The sequence below is a fragment of the Peromyscus californicus genome, unplaced genomic scaffold (genome assembly GCF_007827085.1).
Source record: "Peromyscus californicus insignis strain IS unplaced genomic scaffold, ASM782708v3 Scaffold_17__1_contigs__length_78620276, whole genome shotgun sequence".
NCBI lineage: Eukaryota > Metazoa > Chordata > Mammalia > Rodentia > Cricetidae > Peromyscus > Peromyscus californicus.
The window spans coordinates 28,937,921-28,955,443 of NW_026294469.1; the positions used below are offsets into that span (position 1 = coordinate 28,937,921).

Consider the following 17,523-nt stretch of genomic DNA (forward strand, 5'->3'; position numbering starts at 1 on the left):
TCCCCCAGTGAAGGGAGCAGACAGATGATGGCAGGCTCCTTGGATAAAGATGGCTCTGGGAGCCAGGCAGGGGGTTGTGCGCCATGATCCTGCGTTCCCCGAGAGGAGAGCACAGATGGAGGCTCACTTTCCCCCGCTCTTGCACCTGCCACCATCCTTGCCTGTTAGGATATTGCAAGCTCTAAGACCAAGAACCCAGACAGTAAGTGCTCTGGGGTCTCAAAATACAAGCAGCTGGGGTGGGGGGTGTTTGGGGTTCTGAGACACGGCATAGAGGAAGTAGCTAAGGTTTTTTAAGTTTTGTGACTTTTGTTGTCAGAAAACAAAATAACCAATTAAATCTAGCCTTGGGGGATGGCACATGGGCTGAGTGAAGTCTGATATACACAGAGGGTAGAGGCTGCATTTTCTGCTCGGATGTTATAGAGATAGAAACCATGAAAGGTTCATGAACAGTTTAGTAAAAGAGTTTATAGACAACAAAGCACAACTCACTTTTAAAGTGAGACTGGGTGGTATTTTTGAAGGTAGATGTGTAAATCAATACAGCAAACAAATAAGCCCAGAAACAGGACCAGCACATACTTGGATCCTGGATCAAGGTGTCAGGATAATTAACTGGAGAAAAGAGTCTTTTAAACAAGTACTGTTGTACAATTTGACATCCATATGAGGGAAGATGAAATGATCTCTCATCTGATACCACAGATGAAAAGTATCTAAAAATGTATCCTAAGAGCTGACACTGTAAACCTAACAAAAAACACAGAAAAAAGTATCTCTGTGACCTTGTTTTTAAAGAGCTTCCTTAACTAGAACACAGGAAAGAACCATTAAAGGAAAATATGTTAAGTTGAACTTCATTTAAATACAAAACTTTCCCTCTAAGAGAGATATTATTCATGGTAAGCTACTGAGGCAGCCCATGTCCTCAGCTATTTGGAAGGCTGAAGCAGGAAGATGACAAGTTCAAGGCCAGTCTGGACTACAGAGTAAGTTCAAGGCTGGCTTGGGCATCTTAGTATGACACTGTTTCAAGATTTAAAACAAATACAAGAAAGACTGGAGATGTGACTCAGTGGTACATACTTGCCTGACATGCATGATAGCTAAAATTCAATCCATGGTACTGTAAAGAGAAAAAAAAAATTTGTGAAAAGAAAAGTTATAGATCAGAAGAAAGTGTTTATAAAAATGTGGATCTAGTCAGTGATTTATCTCTAGAATATATTTTAAAAGCTCTTGATTTTTAAGACAACCACCTGCTTATTAAAAATAGAAAAAAATATTGAAAAGATCAGTTGAGTAAAGAAAACACACGAAGAGCAGATACCATATGTAAAGGAGAACCACACCATCATGTGCGTGAAGAGACCTCTGACACCATCAGTCAGTGGTGCTATAACTTGAAAAGTGATGGACTGCTAGGACATCGAAAATTCAAGTGACTGACTGAGTTCTGGGTTGAGAGGAGATGAAGCAACCAGAGCTCTCCCATTCTGTGGGTGGGAATGCAAATGGCCCTAACATTTTGGAAAGCAATGTGACCATTTCATCTAAAGGAAAACATTCGTATCATTTGTTCTATTCTTGGAGATTTTGATATAGTCCTGCTTGATGATACAGCATTTACTTAAGCGATGAAAATGTAGTCCATATAAAGCCTCTGTGCAAATGTTTGTAGTAGCTTTATTCAGAGCAGCCGCAACTGGAAAGCACCCAGATGTCCATCATCTAAGGAAGGGATAAACAAATTATGGCATACCCAGAACACTGAATAGGACTTGTTAATAAAAGGATTAAACTACTGTACATGTAACAACATGGCTGAATTTCAGAAGTATTATACTATGTGCAAATATTGCCAGGGGGTAAAAGTGGTGGAAGTAGAGTGAATATCACGAAGCATCAGGACTTCTGGGGTGATGGAGTACCTAGGTTGTGGTAGCTCCTTGACTATATATGAGTTTCAGAAAGTTTGGAACTGTATGGTTATAACAGGTAAGTATATCTTAGTAATGTTCACTTTAAACACACACACACACACACACACACACACACACACACACACACACACACACACACAAGTGTTCTGCATTTGTCCTCGTCCTTCTTGTCAAAAAATGCAAATTAAAACAATGAGATAACTTAGAAAAAGAAAAACAAAAAAATCTCTTTGACTGATAAAGACCGAAGCCCATCTGCATGTTGTTATGAGGATGTGAGAAGTAGTCACTCAAGCATAAAACTTTGAGGGCAGCTTGAGTAGTATGTTTAGGAACTGAAAAGGCACATATTTTTGATCCAGAAAGTCCACTTTCAGGAATTGTTTCTGCAGGGAAAGATCTGAAAGGAACAGTAGTTTATGTCCGTGTTTATCATAGTGACAAGGCTACAACCACAATTTGCTTTAAAAGAGGACATTAAGTCAAGAATGGTGTATATGTAAAGTGAAGTACTCAGAAGTTCATATATTCATGTGTGGATATGGGACAGTTTTGTAGGAAATTGTCAAATGAAATTAACACTATAAAAATTGACATGTGTCATATGCTCCCATATCTGTTTTGTGGAGCAGAGGATCAAACCCAGGGCCGGCCTTGTGCAAACCAGACCATTTGCTTCCTGAAAAGAAACATAGGTCCATCTATATATTTATATATGTATGTACTAGTAGAAATGTGATACAGAAAGTGATACTAGTGGTTGCCTGTACCATAGGAAAGATTTACTGTTCAGTGTATGTATGTTTTCATTTTTTCTCTTTTATTGTTGTGGGTGCCTCTGTGCGTGCTGCATGTATTTGACATGTTGCATGTGTGTTTATAGGTGAGAAGTTGGTGTTGGGTTTCTCCGTCTATCACTTTACACCTTGTTTTTGAGACAGGGTCTCTCTTCTGAGAGTACATGTTCCACTAGACTACCTGGTCAGTGGATTCCAAGGATCCTCCTCTCTCTGCTTCCCCATCCGATTACAGGCTCATACCTTCATGCCTACATTTTTATATAGGTACCAGAGATATGAACTCAAGTCTTTATGCTTGCATATCAAATACCTTAAGCATCAATTCATCTCCCAAATCTTCATTGAGTTCCTTTCACTGTTGGTGTACCAAGTGGTTTTCAGAAACTGGTTTGGTATGACCTAAGACAGCTTCCAGTTAGAAGCACAGCTTCACTCTGTGTCCCCGGATTTTCTGGGCTCATATGGTAGTAGGTGGAAGAGCAGACCTAGTCCCTGCTCATCAGTCACATGCCCTCTTCAACACTGTGCCACTCTCTCGGTGTGTTTATCACACTAAGCTCTGCAGTGGTTGAGGAGCAGGGTGGAGAGAAATGCTCAGAGGTCTACAGACTTTGGAAACGATGCCTCAGAGATGTTCAGATGCCACCAGGAAACGTCCATTAAGCAAAGGGAGCCTCAGGAAGGAAGTATAGAAACAGGCCACTCTTTGTGGCAGTGGGGTAACTTTGTGGCAGGTGGTTGTAATCAATTTAGTTTGGATATTAAATGAATTAAAATGGACACATTCATCTTCTGAGCCTTGCCTCATCAGTGCTATAAAAAACCTTTTCAGCCGGACTGTAATTTGACTCTCCTCCCTGTAATGTTACGCAATACTCCTATGGTTACAGAGCCCGGAAAAGTGGAAGCTAATGATTAGTTTGCTAAATGTGGTTCATGGAACAGTTCACGACTCTGGGACCTGCCAACTGCTGCTGATATCGTTTCATATTCCCTTTTCTGGGGTAGAACTTGGATTGTTCCTCAGAAAAATGTACAGTAACATCTGTCTTGAATCCAAAAACCATGAAGTGTCACAGTGCTCATGCGCTTTGGGGACAGAGAGGAGGAAGACCATGCCAAGCACAGTGCCTGGATGCATAGGCTTCTGCAGTCTGGTGTCTGTCTGTCTGCAGGAGGAAAACAGGAAGCTTGGCATGACAGAGACGGAAAAGAATTAAAGTCTCAGAGATCAGGACAGTTGGAAAAGTACATTTTCAAACCATTAAGGACAGTTGCTATAGTAGAACTGTGTGGGATTTGTCATTCTATGAAAGAGTTCCTTCCTTGTTTGTTTCAAGCTTAAAGAAAGTCATATTGCCTGTGGTCATGTGTGAACATCACACAAGCCTCCTGCCTTCAGGAGAGGCAGAGTTTATAAGCTAAAGCCCTTCTCTGCTTCATCAGTAAATAATGTATGTCAGAGGAGCACCCTGCACAGTAAGGAGCAGCTGGAATTGTGCTCTCTCTCTTGGGAATTACAGGTTAAACTCGTAAGCCATTTATGAGTATTTGACCTCATCCCAGTAGGATAAATGTGGGTTCTTTCTCATCAAACAGAAAAGTGTGTCTGGTGACTCATCTCCTTTCTCAGTGGAAATGCACTTAGCCCCGTAGGCAGAAACTCTTGCTTGCTGTTCAGTCTTGGGAACTATTGAGAAAGAGGTAGTCCGGTTTCAGTCTCTATTTACCTGGCATGTCATTTAAATATCAAACTGGAAAACCAGATCTAAACCACTGTGTGTCTTTTCTTACTCTTTCAAAAGGTGGGGCATACGAACTCGGGACAACCAATTAAAGGCACACTACTTCTCTGGTGTCTTTGTGACTGGCTCAGGAATGGCCCCAGATCTGAGCCAGCACAGCCACTGTGAACTTAAGGACTTTTCCAAGAGACAAGGGGTAGGGGACAGGCATGTTTGACTAAAAAGGTATGCCTAGTTTCAAGTGCTGAACCTGTCTTCCACATCCCACAGTCTCTCTTTTCTGGCTTTGTCTTGAAGCTTCCTCTGAGGCTCTACATGGTAGCACTTGGCATTTGCATAGCCTTTCACCAGCAGGCACATCAAACAGTAGATTGTCTCCTAGAAAAGTCATGGACTTTGTGGTGACTGGGGTGGGACAGGCCCTGCACCATCCCTGAATCGCTTCTCAGTACCCTGGGTTGTGCCTTTGAGCTGTCTGTCTGACTTCACTTACCAACCCTAGGAGTAATCGAAGAGAAAGTCCCAGGGGAAACTGAGGCACTGTGCAGAAAGGAAAGAGAATGTGAGCTGGGCCTGCGGGACATGTCTTCGTCTTGAGGAAGGGTGGGCTTTGCCTCCACACACCTAAAGGCTCTCCTGTCTCCCTGTTCCATTTTAATGTGTCCTGGCCCATCTTGCTAGTGACAGTGGTACCCATTGACCCATGAAGCTGTTCGTCCTCCTGCCTCTGCCCATTGTTCTCGCCTGTCTGTGTGCTACTCAGGATAGCTACATGAATTTTCTCCTGAGTAATGTGTTTACTTAAAATATATTGGCTTAAAGCTACATGCAAGAAGAGGCTGAAAGGGAAGTTATCAGGAGCTAGCACAGTCATGGTGATACTCACTGTACTTAAGCTGGGCTCAAGTCAATGGAAAAAATACTATAAAAGTAATGGAATCAAACCATATACAATTTGGAAAATATAAAAGCCACAATTCTTGCCACTTTAACACAATCATTATTATAGTTTGAAAGTGTTTGCTTTCAACCTCTTTTTGTTTCTCAAAAATATTTGAATCCTGATTTTTTTTATTGCCATTACATAACACAAGCACTTTCCATGTCATAAGTCATAGGTATCATGTAAACATGATATTCCATCGGGAGGTATACCATAATTCACCTAACCAGTCTTCTCTGATTAGACCGTTAGACTGTTTCCTTCTTTCATTTTCCCACTGTTTTAAAGAAGAAGGTTCGATGAACATGTCTGGTCGGTAGCTTGGCTCATACTTTGTCTTATTCCCTGAGGTGAAATGGGGAGAAATGGAATTACTAGTTTAGAGGATCTGAGCTTTCTGGACTCTCAATGATACATATATTGTCAAAATCCTTTTCAATCTTTTGCATTGATAGCAGCTGCCTCCAGCAATTTTTGCACTGAGTACCTTCACCACATTCTTCTAACAATCAATATTTATATTTTTAAATATTTCTCTGATGAAATAGGCAAAATAAATGTCTCTTTTTAACTTTAATTTTCATTTTTCTAGTTAGTGATGAGGTTGAGTGCTTTTTTGTTTCATGTATGAACCTTTGCTGTTAGTATCTTTTATGCTTTGTTTTGTTCATTATCTTTTTTTTCATTCTAGATCCCAAAGCAGCTTCTGAGACAGAAACCGATATCTGTGCGGAATGGGAGATAAAGACGGTCACTAGTGCTCTAAAGACCTACCTGAGGTGGGGATTGCCTCTTGGGAGCAGCAAGCCACTTAGTTAGCATGCTGTCAGGAAGAAAGCAGTTTTATTTGCAGCCTCCAGAGAGCTGCTGGGTGGGTGTTTGAGATGTGGAAACAGCTTCTGTGTGGGAGCATTAAGTTCAGCCAGTCAGGCCGATTATAAATTGCCCTGGGTTGATGGGCTGTCAGTGTGCAATGGTGCCAGGAGTGATTTAGAAAGCCCTACTCTTAATGAGATGTGTTAAGATGATTAGCCCTAGACATGCCCCAAATTGTGGCCTTCCCTGAGTGCTCTGCTAAGAAAACAAGAACTCATATGTTACTCCCTTGAACAGACTTGATTACATATGCAGCTTATTGTGATTATTTTGTGTTTTACACAGAATATATTACTTGCATTGGTCCTTAAAAATGAGAAGGTAGATGTGGGAAAATTGCCATTTGGAGATTGTCATTTGGTCTCTGCTAGTGTGGTTAACTGAAGAAATGGGGAGGGGAGGGAGGAAGAAAGGAAATATTACTTTATACTATTATATACAATATCATTGCCCCCCCTCTATCCTTCATTTAGACTATTGGCTCACTGCTTGCATCTCTGTCTGTCTGTCTGTCTGTCTGTCTGTCTCTCTCTCTCTCTCTCTCTCTCTCTCTCTCACACACACACACACACAGAGAGAGAGAGAGAGAGAGAGAGAGAGAGAGAGAGAGAGAGAGAGAGAGAGAGAGAGAGAGAGAGAGAGAGAGCCCTGAAACTTGCACTCAGTAGGGACACTGCAATTCTTTGTTGTAGTTGTACAGGAAGATGGGTTGTAGCCTTAAGGAGAAGGACTGGAATTATGGGTTGAGTAAGCCTCTGTACAGGCTTTACGAAGATCCATGTGACTAGACAGAGAAGGAAGTTACAGAAAAGGAGTTGGTCACGCAGGCTTTATTTGGGGCATTGAGAGAGGGAGCTGCCGGGCAAGGGCTGACTAAGAGTTGAGTTGGGGATGCTAGGCTGATGAATGAAATCTGAGCAACAAATGATGAAGAATGTTTCATTATTTTCTGAATTATCAGAAAAAGCTCATTTGTAGTTCATCATGTTCACACACAGTTGATACAATGTCCTGTATCCCTTTGGTACTTTGAAGTAATATTCCTCTTAGAAGCAAAACACCTACACAAATTTTTTATGCTGTTTCTAGAAGCACTAATTTCAACAACAAGCTTCTGGGGCAATGAGAGTCTAAGGCCAACTGATGCAGATATGAAGCTGGTTGCTTGTTTCTCACTCATGTCCTAGTGCACTTTTGTTCATGGATGACTGAAAGGAGGTCTTTGGGTTTGTGCTGAAGTTCTGCAAAAGCCCTTGCTGCTCTATGACTGATGCATAGTTGTAGCTATCCTTTTCAAAAGGAAAGAGGGACAGACTGGCACAAACATCTGTAACCCCAGCATCTGGGAAGTAGACATCCTCAGTGACATAACAAGATGCTGGTGGTGGGGAAGAGGTGTAGAAAGCGTGAAACTGAGAATTTCAGGTGAAATGTCATATACTTTCAGTCAGTACTCCTACATCAAGGGCTGTTGTTTCTCTGTGCTCTGTGTGTTAGAGCTGTGCTATGCTGTTTGGCAGTATTCAGCGTGCTGCTCAGCAAGAGCAATCATTTTACTGTGGAACTGACTTGCCTCTGTCTATGTATTTTTATTCTAGAATGCTTCCAGGACCACTCATGATGTACCAGTTTCAAAGAAGTTTCATCAAAGCGGCAAGTAAGCATCTTTGGGTTGAAGTTTCAAGGAGAAAAAGAATAGATTTTTCTATTTCGAGGAACATTCAGAATCCCAAAATAAAGACTGTCTAGCCTGCCACATTCTACATGCAAAATGTCTGCATACAAGCTTATGAAATTGTAACGGAAAGAAACGAAGTGGCATCCAGTCCTGGGGGCCTCACTGCCACTCTGACTTCGCAGTGGAAGAGGAAAACCTCTTTTTCTTGGCCGGGAGGGAGGGGAATAGAAGGGAGGAGAGAAGAGAGAGAAAGGCAGTTTTGATTATTAGAGTTGTAACTTCTTGGGTTTGTCCCCGCCACCCCCCGTCCTTAAAGTAGCATTCTGCAGAATGAACCAGACATTGTACATTTCCTAAGTTGAGCATTGGAAGTGTTTCCCTGAGTATGACACCATTTATGTAACTTCACAGTCTTTTTTTTTTCCACCATGCCTTCCATTTACAACTTCTGATCATTCTTTGGCTCTATCATTGAGGCCCCTAGTTCATATTACTGGTATTAAAATACGTAGGGATTAGGTTCAAGCTACCCTAAGTGTACTGGAATCTGTCTACGTGGAACAGACCAGCAGTAACGGGGCAGCTAGGTTCTCTATCAGATTTAAACCTGGCAGGACTGCTCTTGGTATTATGATGCCCATAGCTTGTACCTCTCCCTGGTTCCTTTTAGCCTTTAGGGTTTGTTTATCCTGGTAACACTACTGGCCTAATTTTATAGTACCTAATGTTCTGCTAGCCTTACATACTTGAGCTTGTCCTCTTCAATAAGGAGGGGAAAGGCATGGGGGAGTGAAGATGGTGTTTATGTGAATTCTTTCTCAGGAGAAATTCCAAACCCATAGCAATCATTTTCTAATTAAACCTCACATCACTTCCATAAATAGGTATGATGAGTATTAGCAATCTATTTCCCAGAGACACAGAACTACTTTCCCAAGTTTAATCTAAAGGTGACAGGCTATGTTATAGGTCATAGAGTGACAGAAAGATTTAGCTATTTTATCTGTCACTGCTTTCTTTCCACTAGGCTGGTGTGTTGCACGTAAGCTCAGTGTGGATTACTTTGATGTGTCCAGATGCGTTATTTTGAAATTTGAGACCTTTGTAATGTTCACATAAGATCTGTTTACCACTTCACAAGTGCATAAAGTTCTTTCTTTCCTTGAAATGAAGCTGACCCTCTAGGGAGCCAGCTGCCCCCGTGTTTGCTCCCTCCCTGGGTGTGCAGTTGACCGGCTCCATTTCATCACAGTCGTTATTTGCGTGAACTCTGATACAGAAAGCACGTCGAAAGGCCTTTCAGAGCTAGCCATGCTGGCCCTGAGCACTCACACAAGACAGGGTTGTAAATCCTCGAGAACATCTTCCCTGTGTTAGGGCTGAAGCTTTAGTTTCCCCGGGTCTTGTCTTGTCCAGTCACTTAGCTGTGACTCCCATAAAACATGACCGCCTTCCTTCACAGAGCTGGAAAACCAAGAGACTCGAGTCTCTGAGATCCACAGCCTTGTTCATCGGCTCCCGGAGAAGAATCGGCAGATGTTGCAGCTGCTCATGAACCACCTGGCAAAGTAGGTTCCTCTGCTACCGCTCCTTGTCCCTCGCCCCAGAGAGTTCTGACCTTTACAGTGAGGTCAGTGTGTGTCTCTCTCTCCTGCTGTTGCGTCAGGTAGGGAGAAGGCTCGGGAAAGAACCATGTGCTGTGGTAACTGCAGAGAACACACTAAGTGCCAGGTGGCCTTTGCCAGGGAGCCTGCAGAGGGCCGCAGTGTAGGTCACCTGAGGTCAAATGGCAGTTTGCTCTTGCAGTGCTCAAGGTCAATCCAGAGTATATCAGCCATTATATGTCAGGTCCTCGTGGAGTTTTCAGGGTCTAGATGTTCGTTTGATGACCGAGGAAGAACAGTATGTTGTGTGGTTACAGAATTTGGATTTGGAGCAAGTAGTGGTGGTAGCGGATGAATGTGTGGCGTTTACTCAACCCATAAAGCCCTAAACTTGCCAAACTGATGTGCTACAAGCCCACCCTTCACCAGTGCTTCGCACGTGCCTTTAAACAACCCTTTGGGGTAAGTTGATACTCAGCTATAGGAGATTGGTATGGTTAGTTTTCGTACACCCGTCAAGCACTTGATGTTACCTTTCATGGAGGGGCACACATTAGTCTACCATAAAGATTTACAAGGCTATTGTAAAGAACCAAGGATGTTCTAAGTGTTAGTGAAAAACAAATATGCAGAATCAAGGAATTTTCCATCATTGATCTTCCTTTTTTTTTTTCTTTCTTTTTTTTTTTGTGATGCTGTATCAGAACTACACATTCAGAAATAATTAGGAAGCATAGTTGAGAACATGTGAGTTTGCAGAGAGAATACCCCCCAAATTTCAAAAGAATCTTGATGAAATTTGCTTAAAGTAATGGGAGCATGGTCTCAGAAAACAGCTCCTGATGCTCTGAGATGAATGTGGTGCTCTTATGGACATCCCAAAGTCAGGCATTTGCTACCTAGAGAACTAGTTTCTATCCTTACAAACAGAACTTTGCATACTCAGGCAGACACTAAAATGGGAGGCTCCAGGTGCACACTCAGCTGAGTATGTGAATGGTGCTTGTGAGTTGGTGATGGCCCCTGAGTCTTCGAGTGGCTCTGCAGCTGGCTGGGAGCAGCTGGAAGAGAGAAGGGTTGGAGATCAGCCGGAAGCAGTGTGATTGGAAGGAACTTAGTTGGGTTAAGAGTTAATGATGATCCATCAGAACCTGTATTGAAATTTTTCCCATTTGTAAATTGCCCTGAGGATTGTTAAGGCTCTTTATTTTTGGTTGTGAGCCTAGCCTTTAACGGCTGAGCCATCTCTCCAGCCCTGTTAAGGCTCTTTAAAGAAGAAGATGATTAAAATAATAAAAAACAGTCCATCCTCTTTCCAACTTAAGATAACTAGATAGAATATACAAGTTGTGCCAGTGGTCTTGACTTCTTACCTTTTAACCAATGTATACTGATTTTTTGTTGGTTTGTTTTCTGGGGTTGTTTATTCCACTGCATGTCTGGAGCCTTTTGTGTAATTTGATGACAGTTGTCTTGGCCTTATGCCTTTTCTTTATTCATTTAAGCACCAAGACGTCTACCAATCAGCTAGCGCCTTTGCCTTACTGTGGGTTAGAGCTGCTGAGTTGAAACAGACTCCAGCTCTCAGCTCTGCTCTGTGCCCTTGCTCCACAGAGCTTGAGCTCTAAGATGCCCTTGAGAGAGATGGGTGGAGGAGCCTTGCTCAGAGTTTCTTTAGAGCTAAGGAGTTCTCAGATCCTACTTGAACAATGCTCTGGCTTACACTGCTGTCCTTATTTTAGAGCCCAGCTGTGAGGGAAACTGAGCTCAGGGCATAAGCTTTGTTTAATTCCAATGTTCTCTGGCTCAGACTTAGCCTAGGACTGGCCTGCGCTATTGTTCCCTGGCCACTTGCTTAATGGTCAGCTTCCTTCCTAAGTTTTGGTTTCAGGGCCGACTGCTGGAAAACCCAGTGTTTGCTTCTCCTCTTGCCTACTGTTTGCGTTTGCTTGGGTATCTCAGTTTCTGGTTCAAAGTCAGACATTATGTAGTGTGGGGTTTTGTTTGTTTTATATTTTATAAAGTTTTATATTTCTATAAAATTTATATAAACTGTATGTTTAAACTCAAGAAAAAAATACATTTGGGGGGCTGGGGTGGGGCTTGGAAGGGAAAGATAAAACTCCTGACCTCTAAAGCAAAATTATTGCTAAGATGTATCCAAGTCACAGGGAAGTTGGGTTTGTTCCAGACCTCAAAGGGAACATCAAAATTACAGGCAACCATGTGCATGTTTGTGTTGATCCAGCTTAAAGCTCCTATGATAATTAGATGTTTTCTATTTGTGCCGGGATCTAGTGTACAGTCTGGAGTCACTTACCTGCAAGTGTGGCTGGAGCCACCCAGAGTGCTGGTTCACACTGGCATCTCTGGGTCATACTGTGCCTGTACTGGCAACTGCTGCATTTCTGCTTCTTTCCCAGATACATCATACACAAACAGACCTTTGAGAGGCCCTGGCCTGCAGGAGGGGCCATGTAGAAACATTTTCGAGGAGAGGGAGATGGTATTAGAGAGGAATGTGAATTGGAAATTTGAAGCATGTGAGATGAAGAAAATCAACACTTCAAACACAAAAGATATTATTGTCATCATTAAATTGGTCTTAAAAAGATCTTGTTTTGATTTCTCCAGATTTTGCATTAAATTGAGCTCTAAGCACATGAATTTATTCTAAAGGAATACACAAAGCATTTTTGTTATGAAGAAAATCAGGCCCAGTTAGCTTTGGATCTCTGCACTTCTTCCTCTTTAAGCCTCATCTTTCTCTCTCTCTGTCTCTGTCTCTGTCTCTGTCTCCCTCTCCCTCCCCCTCCCCGTTTGTGTGTGTGTGTGTGTGTGTGTGTGTGTGTGTGTGTGTGTGTGTGTGTGTGTGTGTGGTGTATTTCTGTGGCTTCACCAGGTACACATGGGGCAGGGGTGGCTCACAACAGAAACAAGAACTAAAGAACAGTGGATGAGTAATGAAGACCAACTTCATGGTGGTTTCCTGATGTTTACACATTTGATGACTCCAAGTATGTTGCGTACCCCACACATATCATTCACAGTGGCTCATCCTTAACTTTATGACAGTGTCTGTGCTCTGTAGGAGGATTTCAAAGCACCTTCTATACATCCAGGGTCACTATTAAAAACAGCCTTTCACAGCTGATTTTCCCAAAACACTTACAGAGAAATGAATCTTCCCTTTTTTTTTTTTTTTTTCTCTTTTGGATGCAATTACCCCAGTATTGCTAAGCACACAGAAGCAGAACCTCGTCTTGCTTATCACAGGTAGTAGTACTGCATTGCTTAGGATGCTTTGGACTTTAATAAAGAGAAAACCTAATTCAAAATGGCTTAATAAAGGGACCTGTTATGTCATCACAAAAAGTCAATCCTGAGAACTAGTTAATTTGTGGCTTCTGAAGGACCCAGGTTGTTTCCTGCTCAGCTGCCTCCTCTCAGGGTCAGAAGATGTTACATTGTGTCCCTGCACATCAGTGCTTGTCAGAAACGGAAGAAACCTTGTTTCTCCTAGAGCCTCTTTAGGAGTCAGGATGATGCTTCCTAAGATGTTCTCCAGGACTTCCCGTCCACAGTTCTTGTTCTTTTGTTTTGTTTGTTTTTTTGTTTTGTTTTGATCCAAAGCAATTGTCAGCAAGGAGAAGGCAATCATCATGATGAGGTTATAACAGAGAATTTACCTGAGCTGCTGTGGGAGGCACAGACACTAGAATGAAAGCAGAGCCTCCTATAGGCAGCGTATAGTGTCTGCTCCAAGCAGCCTTAGCAAAATACCGTTCAGCAGATGTTAAGCTTGCTAGAGATATTTCTGTGATGAGCTGACTCAGTCAGGTCACGTGAGACCAAATGGCCAATTTCTGCAGTTTGGGCTCGTATATACCAAATTATGAGATTTGGGGGTAAAGGAGTAATAAAGAAGGCAAAATAGACTCTGTGGTTATGCCTTCCCATTTCTGGTTATTTTCATCACTCTATTATCTGATGTTTATTTTGATAAATCTGTCTTGTTGTGACTTTCCAAAAGGACAAAAGTGTAACAGTTACATTGATCAGGAAAGAATATTGAGGGGGTGTGCGAATGTTTGGCTTAGAAGTAAGAAAGATTTTCTTTTTCTTATAAGTTTCTAAGGATCTGGTGGCTTAGATTTTTTTCTCAATCCTATGACTGAAGCCTGAGTACTTGCATCCTTGGAAATCAAGGCGAAAGTATTCATATTTCTTTTAGGATCTAGAAACAGTAGGTTGAATTCATGTAGAAATGTTTGTGGTTACAAGCCAAGGTAGACCTTGGCTCCAAAAAGGGTAGGACCTAATGGTTAAATATCATTCCATGATATTCTTAGGGTATCATAATCAAAGGAAGTGGGCACTGATACACGGCACTGGCACATATCTCACATATAACTCTGCTATGCTTTATCCGTCCCAAGCTTCAAAGATAAAATTCAGAATGAACTTTTTTTTTTTTTTTTTTTTTTTTTGGTTTTTCGAGACAGGGTTTCTCTGTGTAGCTTTGCGCCTTTCCTGGAACTCACTTGGTAGTCCAGGCTGGCCTCGAACTCACAGAGATCCGCCTGGCTCTGCCTCCCGAGTGCTGGGATTAAAGGCGTGCGCCACCACCTTTTAAGTACATGAGACATGCTGGTGCCTTCTTAGCCACCAATGCTACTCCAGACCAAATAGCTGTGAGAATTTATAGTCACATTCACTGCAATTAATGTTTCTGATACAATCGCTATCTGAGATGGATTCCCTATGGCTTCTCAGGCTGCTGGCCCATTGGCCATGTACCCCATTTCCCAAACCTATGTTCTTTCTAGTAGCCATTAGACATCCTACTGCTGCCAGTATGGAATTGCATGTCTGCTGGGCCACTGGTTCTTGTGGCTTGATATCCCATGGAGCCATATCATGGCTGCTAGTCCCAGGTTGACCTCTGCCGCCAAGCCTGACTAGTTTTGATTGAACCACTCTCTATTTCTTCAATCCATGTACTTCTATTTTTATCACTCCCTCCCCAAGCTGTCAGTCTTTCCAGTCTGCTAGTAAAGCCTTCTCTCTGGGTTGCAATGGCTGGCTCTCCCTCCAGTCCATGGAGTGTAGGCCCTGTAGGTAGAGAACTTGGAGCACAGTATGTTTCAGTTCCTCTGCTATAAAAAACAAAAACAAAATGATGACTTCAAAAGCAGTTTCTCCATTGCCATTCTGATGAAACCCTCCATGCAGTCTTCAGCCCCTTTGGACTTTGCAGCAGCTCTGTCTCTTGTAGTCACCCTTGTGACACTCCATTATGGAATGCATTGTCGACAGACACTAAGGGATAGTGGTGGGGCTGAAGCATGAGTAGTCTCATGGCCATTTCTCAGACATCTTCCCTGATTTGTCTTTTTCCTTTCGCAGTCACTTTCTTCTCTCTGGAATGGCTGCTCTGTAGCCTGCCCAGAGCTCCCTCCTTCTAGTTTCAGCACAGATCACATGCTTCAGTCTACAGGATTCCTTCCTGCTTCAAGCACCTCTCACTTGCCTAAGCTCCCGTTACCTTCTCTGTCTCCCTTTTGATGTGTATCACTTTCTGCCCATGGCACAGTTTGCTGAATGAACGTCTCCCTTATTTCTATTAGATCAGAAGCTTCCCAGGGATGGGCAGTCTGTCTCCCTTGCCATTCTTTTTTACCTAGAAGTTGCAAACCAGCCTCTGGCTGGGGCAGCCCACATGCGTTCTGTTCTGTGGTACTGCCACACATTGCTGGTTTAAAAATCTGAACAGGTTTCAGACACTTTTAAAGGGGTAATTTTACTAAAAAAAAAATTCCAGTGTCTGTGTTAGCCTCCTAGAGTGGAGGAGAAGCCACACTATCTGCCCGAGTGTGCTTTTCCAGTTTTCCAAAGTCCTCCAGAGCCCCATTGTTTCCTGGGCCTGGCCCAGTTCTTAAGCCTCCTCCCTGCCTGGTCATAGTGCATGTGTTCGGGTTACTACCAGTCTGCTTCTCTCCAAAGAGAATTTGGCGATCAGGGAAACAAACAAGGAGAAATGGGCTAGGAGAACTGCTGACCTGACTGCCTCTTGTATCTTTTCCTCGTGAACGAGCAGCTATTCAGGATAGGTTGGAGGTCTCAGCAAGAACCAGGAGATGCTGCTTCCCATCATTTTCATGCTTACAAGGCTGGGAGAAGTTGTTCTGTTCCGTTTGTGTGTCTGAAGAATAATGATTCTCAAAAGAACCTCTCCAGCTATTACTGTCAGAGCCAGAAAAAAAAAAACAAAAAAAAAAAAAACTATTTGAAGGGACATAGCACAGAGGACAGCTACCTATTTTAGAGCAAACAGACAGCTTATCACTTTAAATTAATGGGAATGCAGAAGTAGTCAGAGATCCACCCCTATTCAACCCCCTTTCAAACACTTTCTGCTTAAGGATTTCATGGTCTGTGGCCTTCAGGGTCAGGTAAAAGAAAGATACACATTAAGTCTAATTTTTTTCTTTTTTCTTTTCTTGTCTTTTTTTTTTTTTTTTTGGTTTTTTGAGGCAGGGTTTCTCTGTGCAACTTTGCGCCTTTCCTGGATCTCCCTCTGTAGACCAGGCTGGCCTCAAACTCAGAAAGATCTGCCTGCCTCTGCCTCCCGAGTGCTGGGATTAAAGGCATGCACCACCACTGCCCGGCTTAATTTTTTTTTCTTAAAAGGAAAAAATAAACAAATTTTCCGAATTCACTCTTCTCATCCAGCAGGGAGTGCTTGGCTCCAAGCTGCCGGTTCTCTGCAGTCTTTGTGCCCCTTTGATTTGGGCCTTTTGTTGGTTTTCACTTGTTCCACTAGTTGGATTTATTTTTCAGTGACTTTCCTCTTTTATAATTTATCCTTTTTGAACTCAAAGGGCCAGCCTTGGACTTGCCGTTCCCATTTTGGAAGGGGGACCCTCTCTTTTCCTTCTTAGTTTCTGCCCCTGTTTTCTGCAAGTGGTGTTGTAAAAGCAAAACTATCAACAGCCTGCTGCCTTACCTCCTTCTTTGACGGGTGCAGCGAAGCCTGGAGTTAGTTCTGCAGTGATTCTGGGAGCTGGTGATTAAATGTCTCTTGGGGAACTGGATGCCTCTCTCACTGAGCACCACATACTCTTTGCATTGCATGCTCAGTCTTTCTGAGTTTTGTTTGCCTGTTTGTTTAGCTAAGTTCTCTTACCCAGGCTTGTCTCAAGTTCCCTGTGTACCTAAGAATGACTTGAACTCTTTTGGGGGAGTGGTGAGGGCAGGTTGAGCCAATGTCCTATGGAATCTAGCTAGGCTGGTCTCAAGCTTCCTATGTGACTAAGGATGACCTTGAATTCTCAGTCCTGCTTTTTCACCTGAGTGCTGAGATTGTTGGTGTGTGTCACTATGCTAGGTTTATATGGTACTGGTGATCAAAACCAGGGCTTTTGTGTGTGCTAGGCAAACATGCTACCAACTGAGCTACTTCCCTCCCACAGAAGATACTCTTTTTATACTGTCTGGGTTTTCACCAATCCTTCAAGTAGTTGTGATTCCTGTGTGGTAAGGAAGACAGACTTGTAGGAATTTGAAGTTTATCTGTAGGCACTGAGAGCACAGTGCTTAAGAGAGAACATACGGGAGCCAGACTGCCTGCTTTGGATCTAGTCTTTCCTCTAGGATGGTAAGCAAAGCCTTTGGGACTAGATGCTGAACACTGCACAAGGTTCCTCCTTCCTGAGAGATTTCTGTGTGCACATGTACACTGCAGTTTACTTCTTTTCTTTCCTTGGTTCCTGGTGTGTATTTGGGCCAGAGGGCTGAGCATCTCCCTCTCCCTAGCAAAAGATGAGCTAGCCCAGGGCCAGCTGGGAGAAAGAACTGTTATATCTGGTTTCAGGTCGCACCTTACAGCGAACCTCACACTTCTCTGTGAGGATTCAGGGCCTCCGTGA

The 17,523-nt window shown here is 42.8% G+C and overlaps 1 protein-coding gene across 7 annotated transcripts in view; it reads left to right on the forward strand.

The window, feature by feature from the left end:
* The window catches only part of Arhgap26 (Rho GTPase activating protein 26), a 729,500-nt gene that overhangs the window by 576,147 nt on the left and 135,830 nt on the right, over nucleotides 1-17,523 (forward strand). For all 7 annotated transcript variants that reach the window (XM_052742060.1, XM_052742061.1, XM_052742062.1 and 4 more), the window contains 3 exons: nucleotides 6,126-6,213; nucleotides 7,909-7,967; nucleotides 9,451-9,556. In XM_052742060.1, coding sequence (XP_052598020.1) covers nucleotides 6,126-6,213; nucleotides 7,909-7,967; nucleotides 9,451-9,556 — 253 coding nt within the window. The remainder of the gene's footprint in view (nucleotides 1-6,125; nucleotides 6,214-7,908; nucleotides 7,968-9,450; nucleotides 9,557-17,523) is intronic.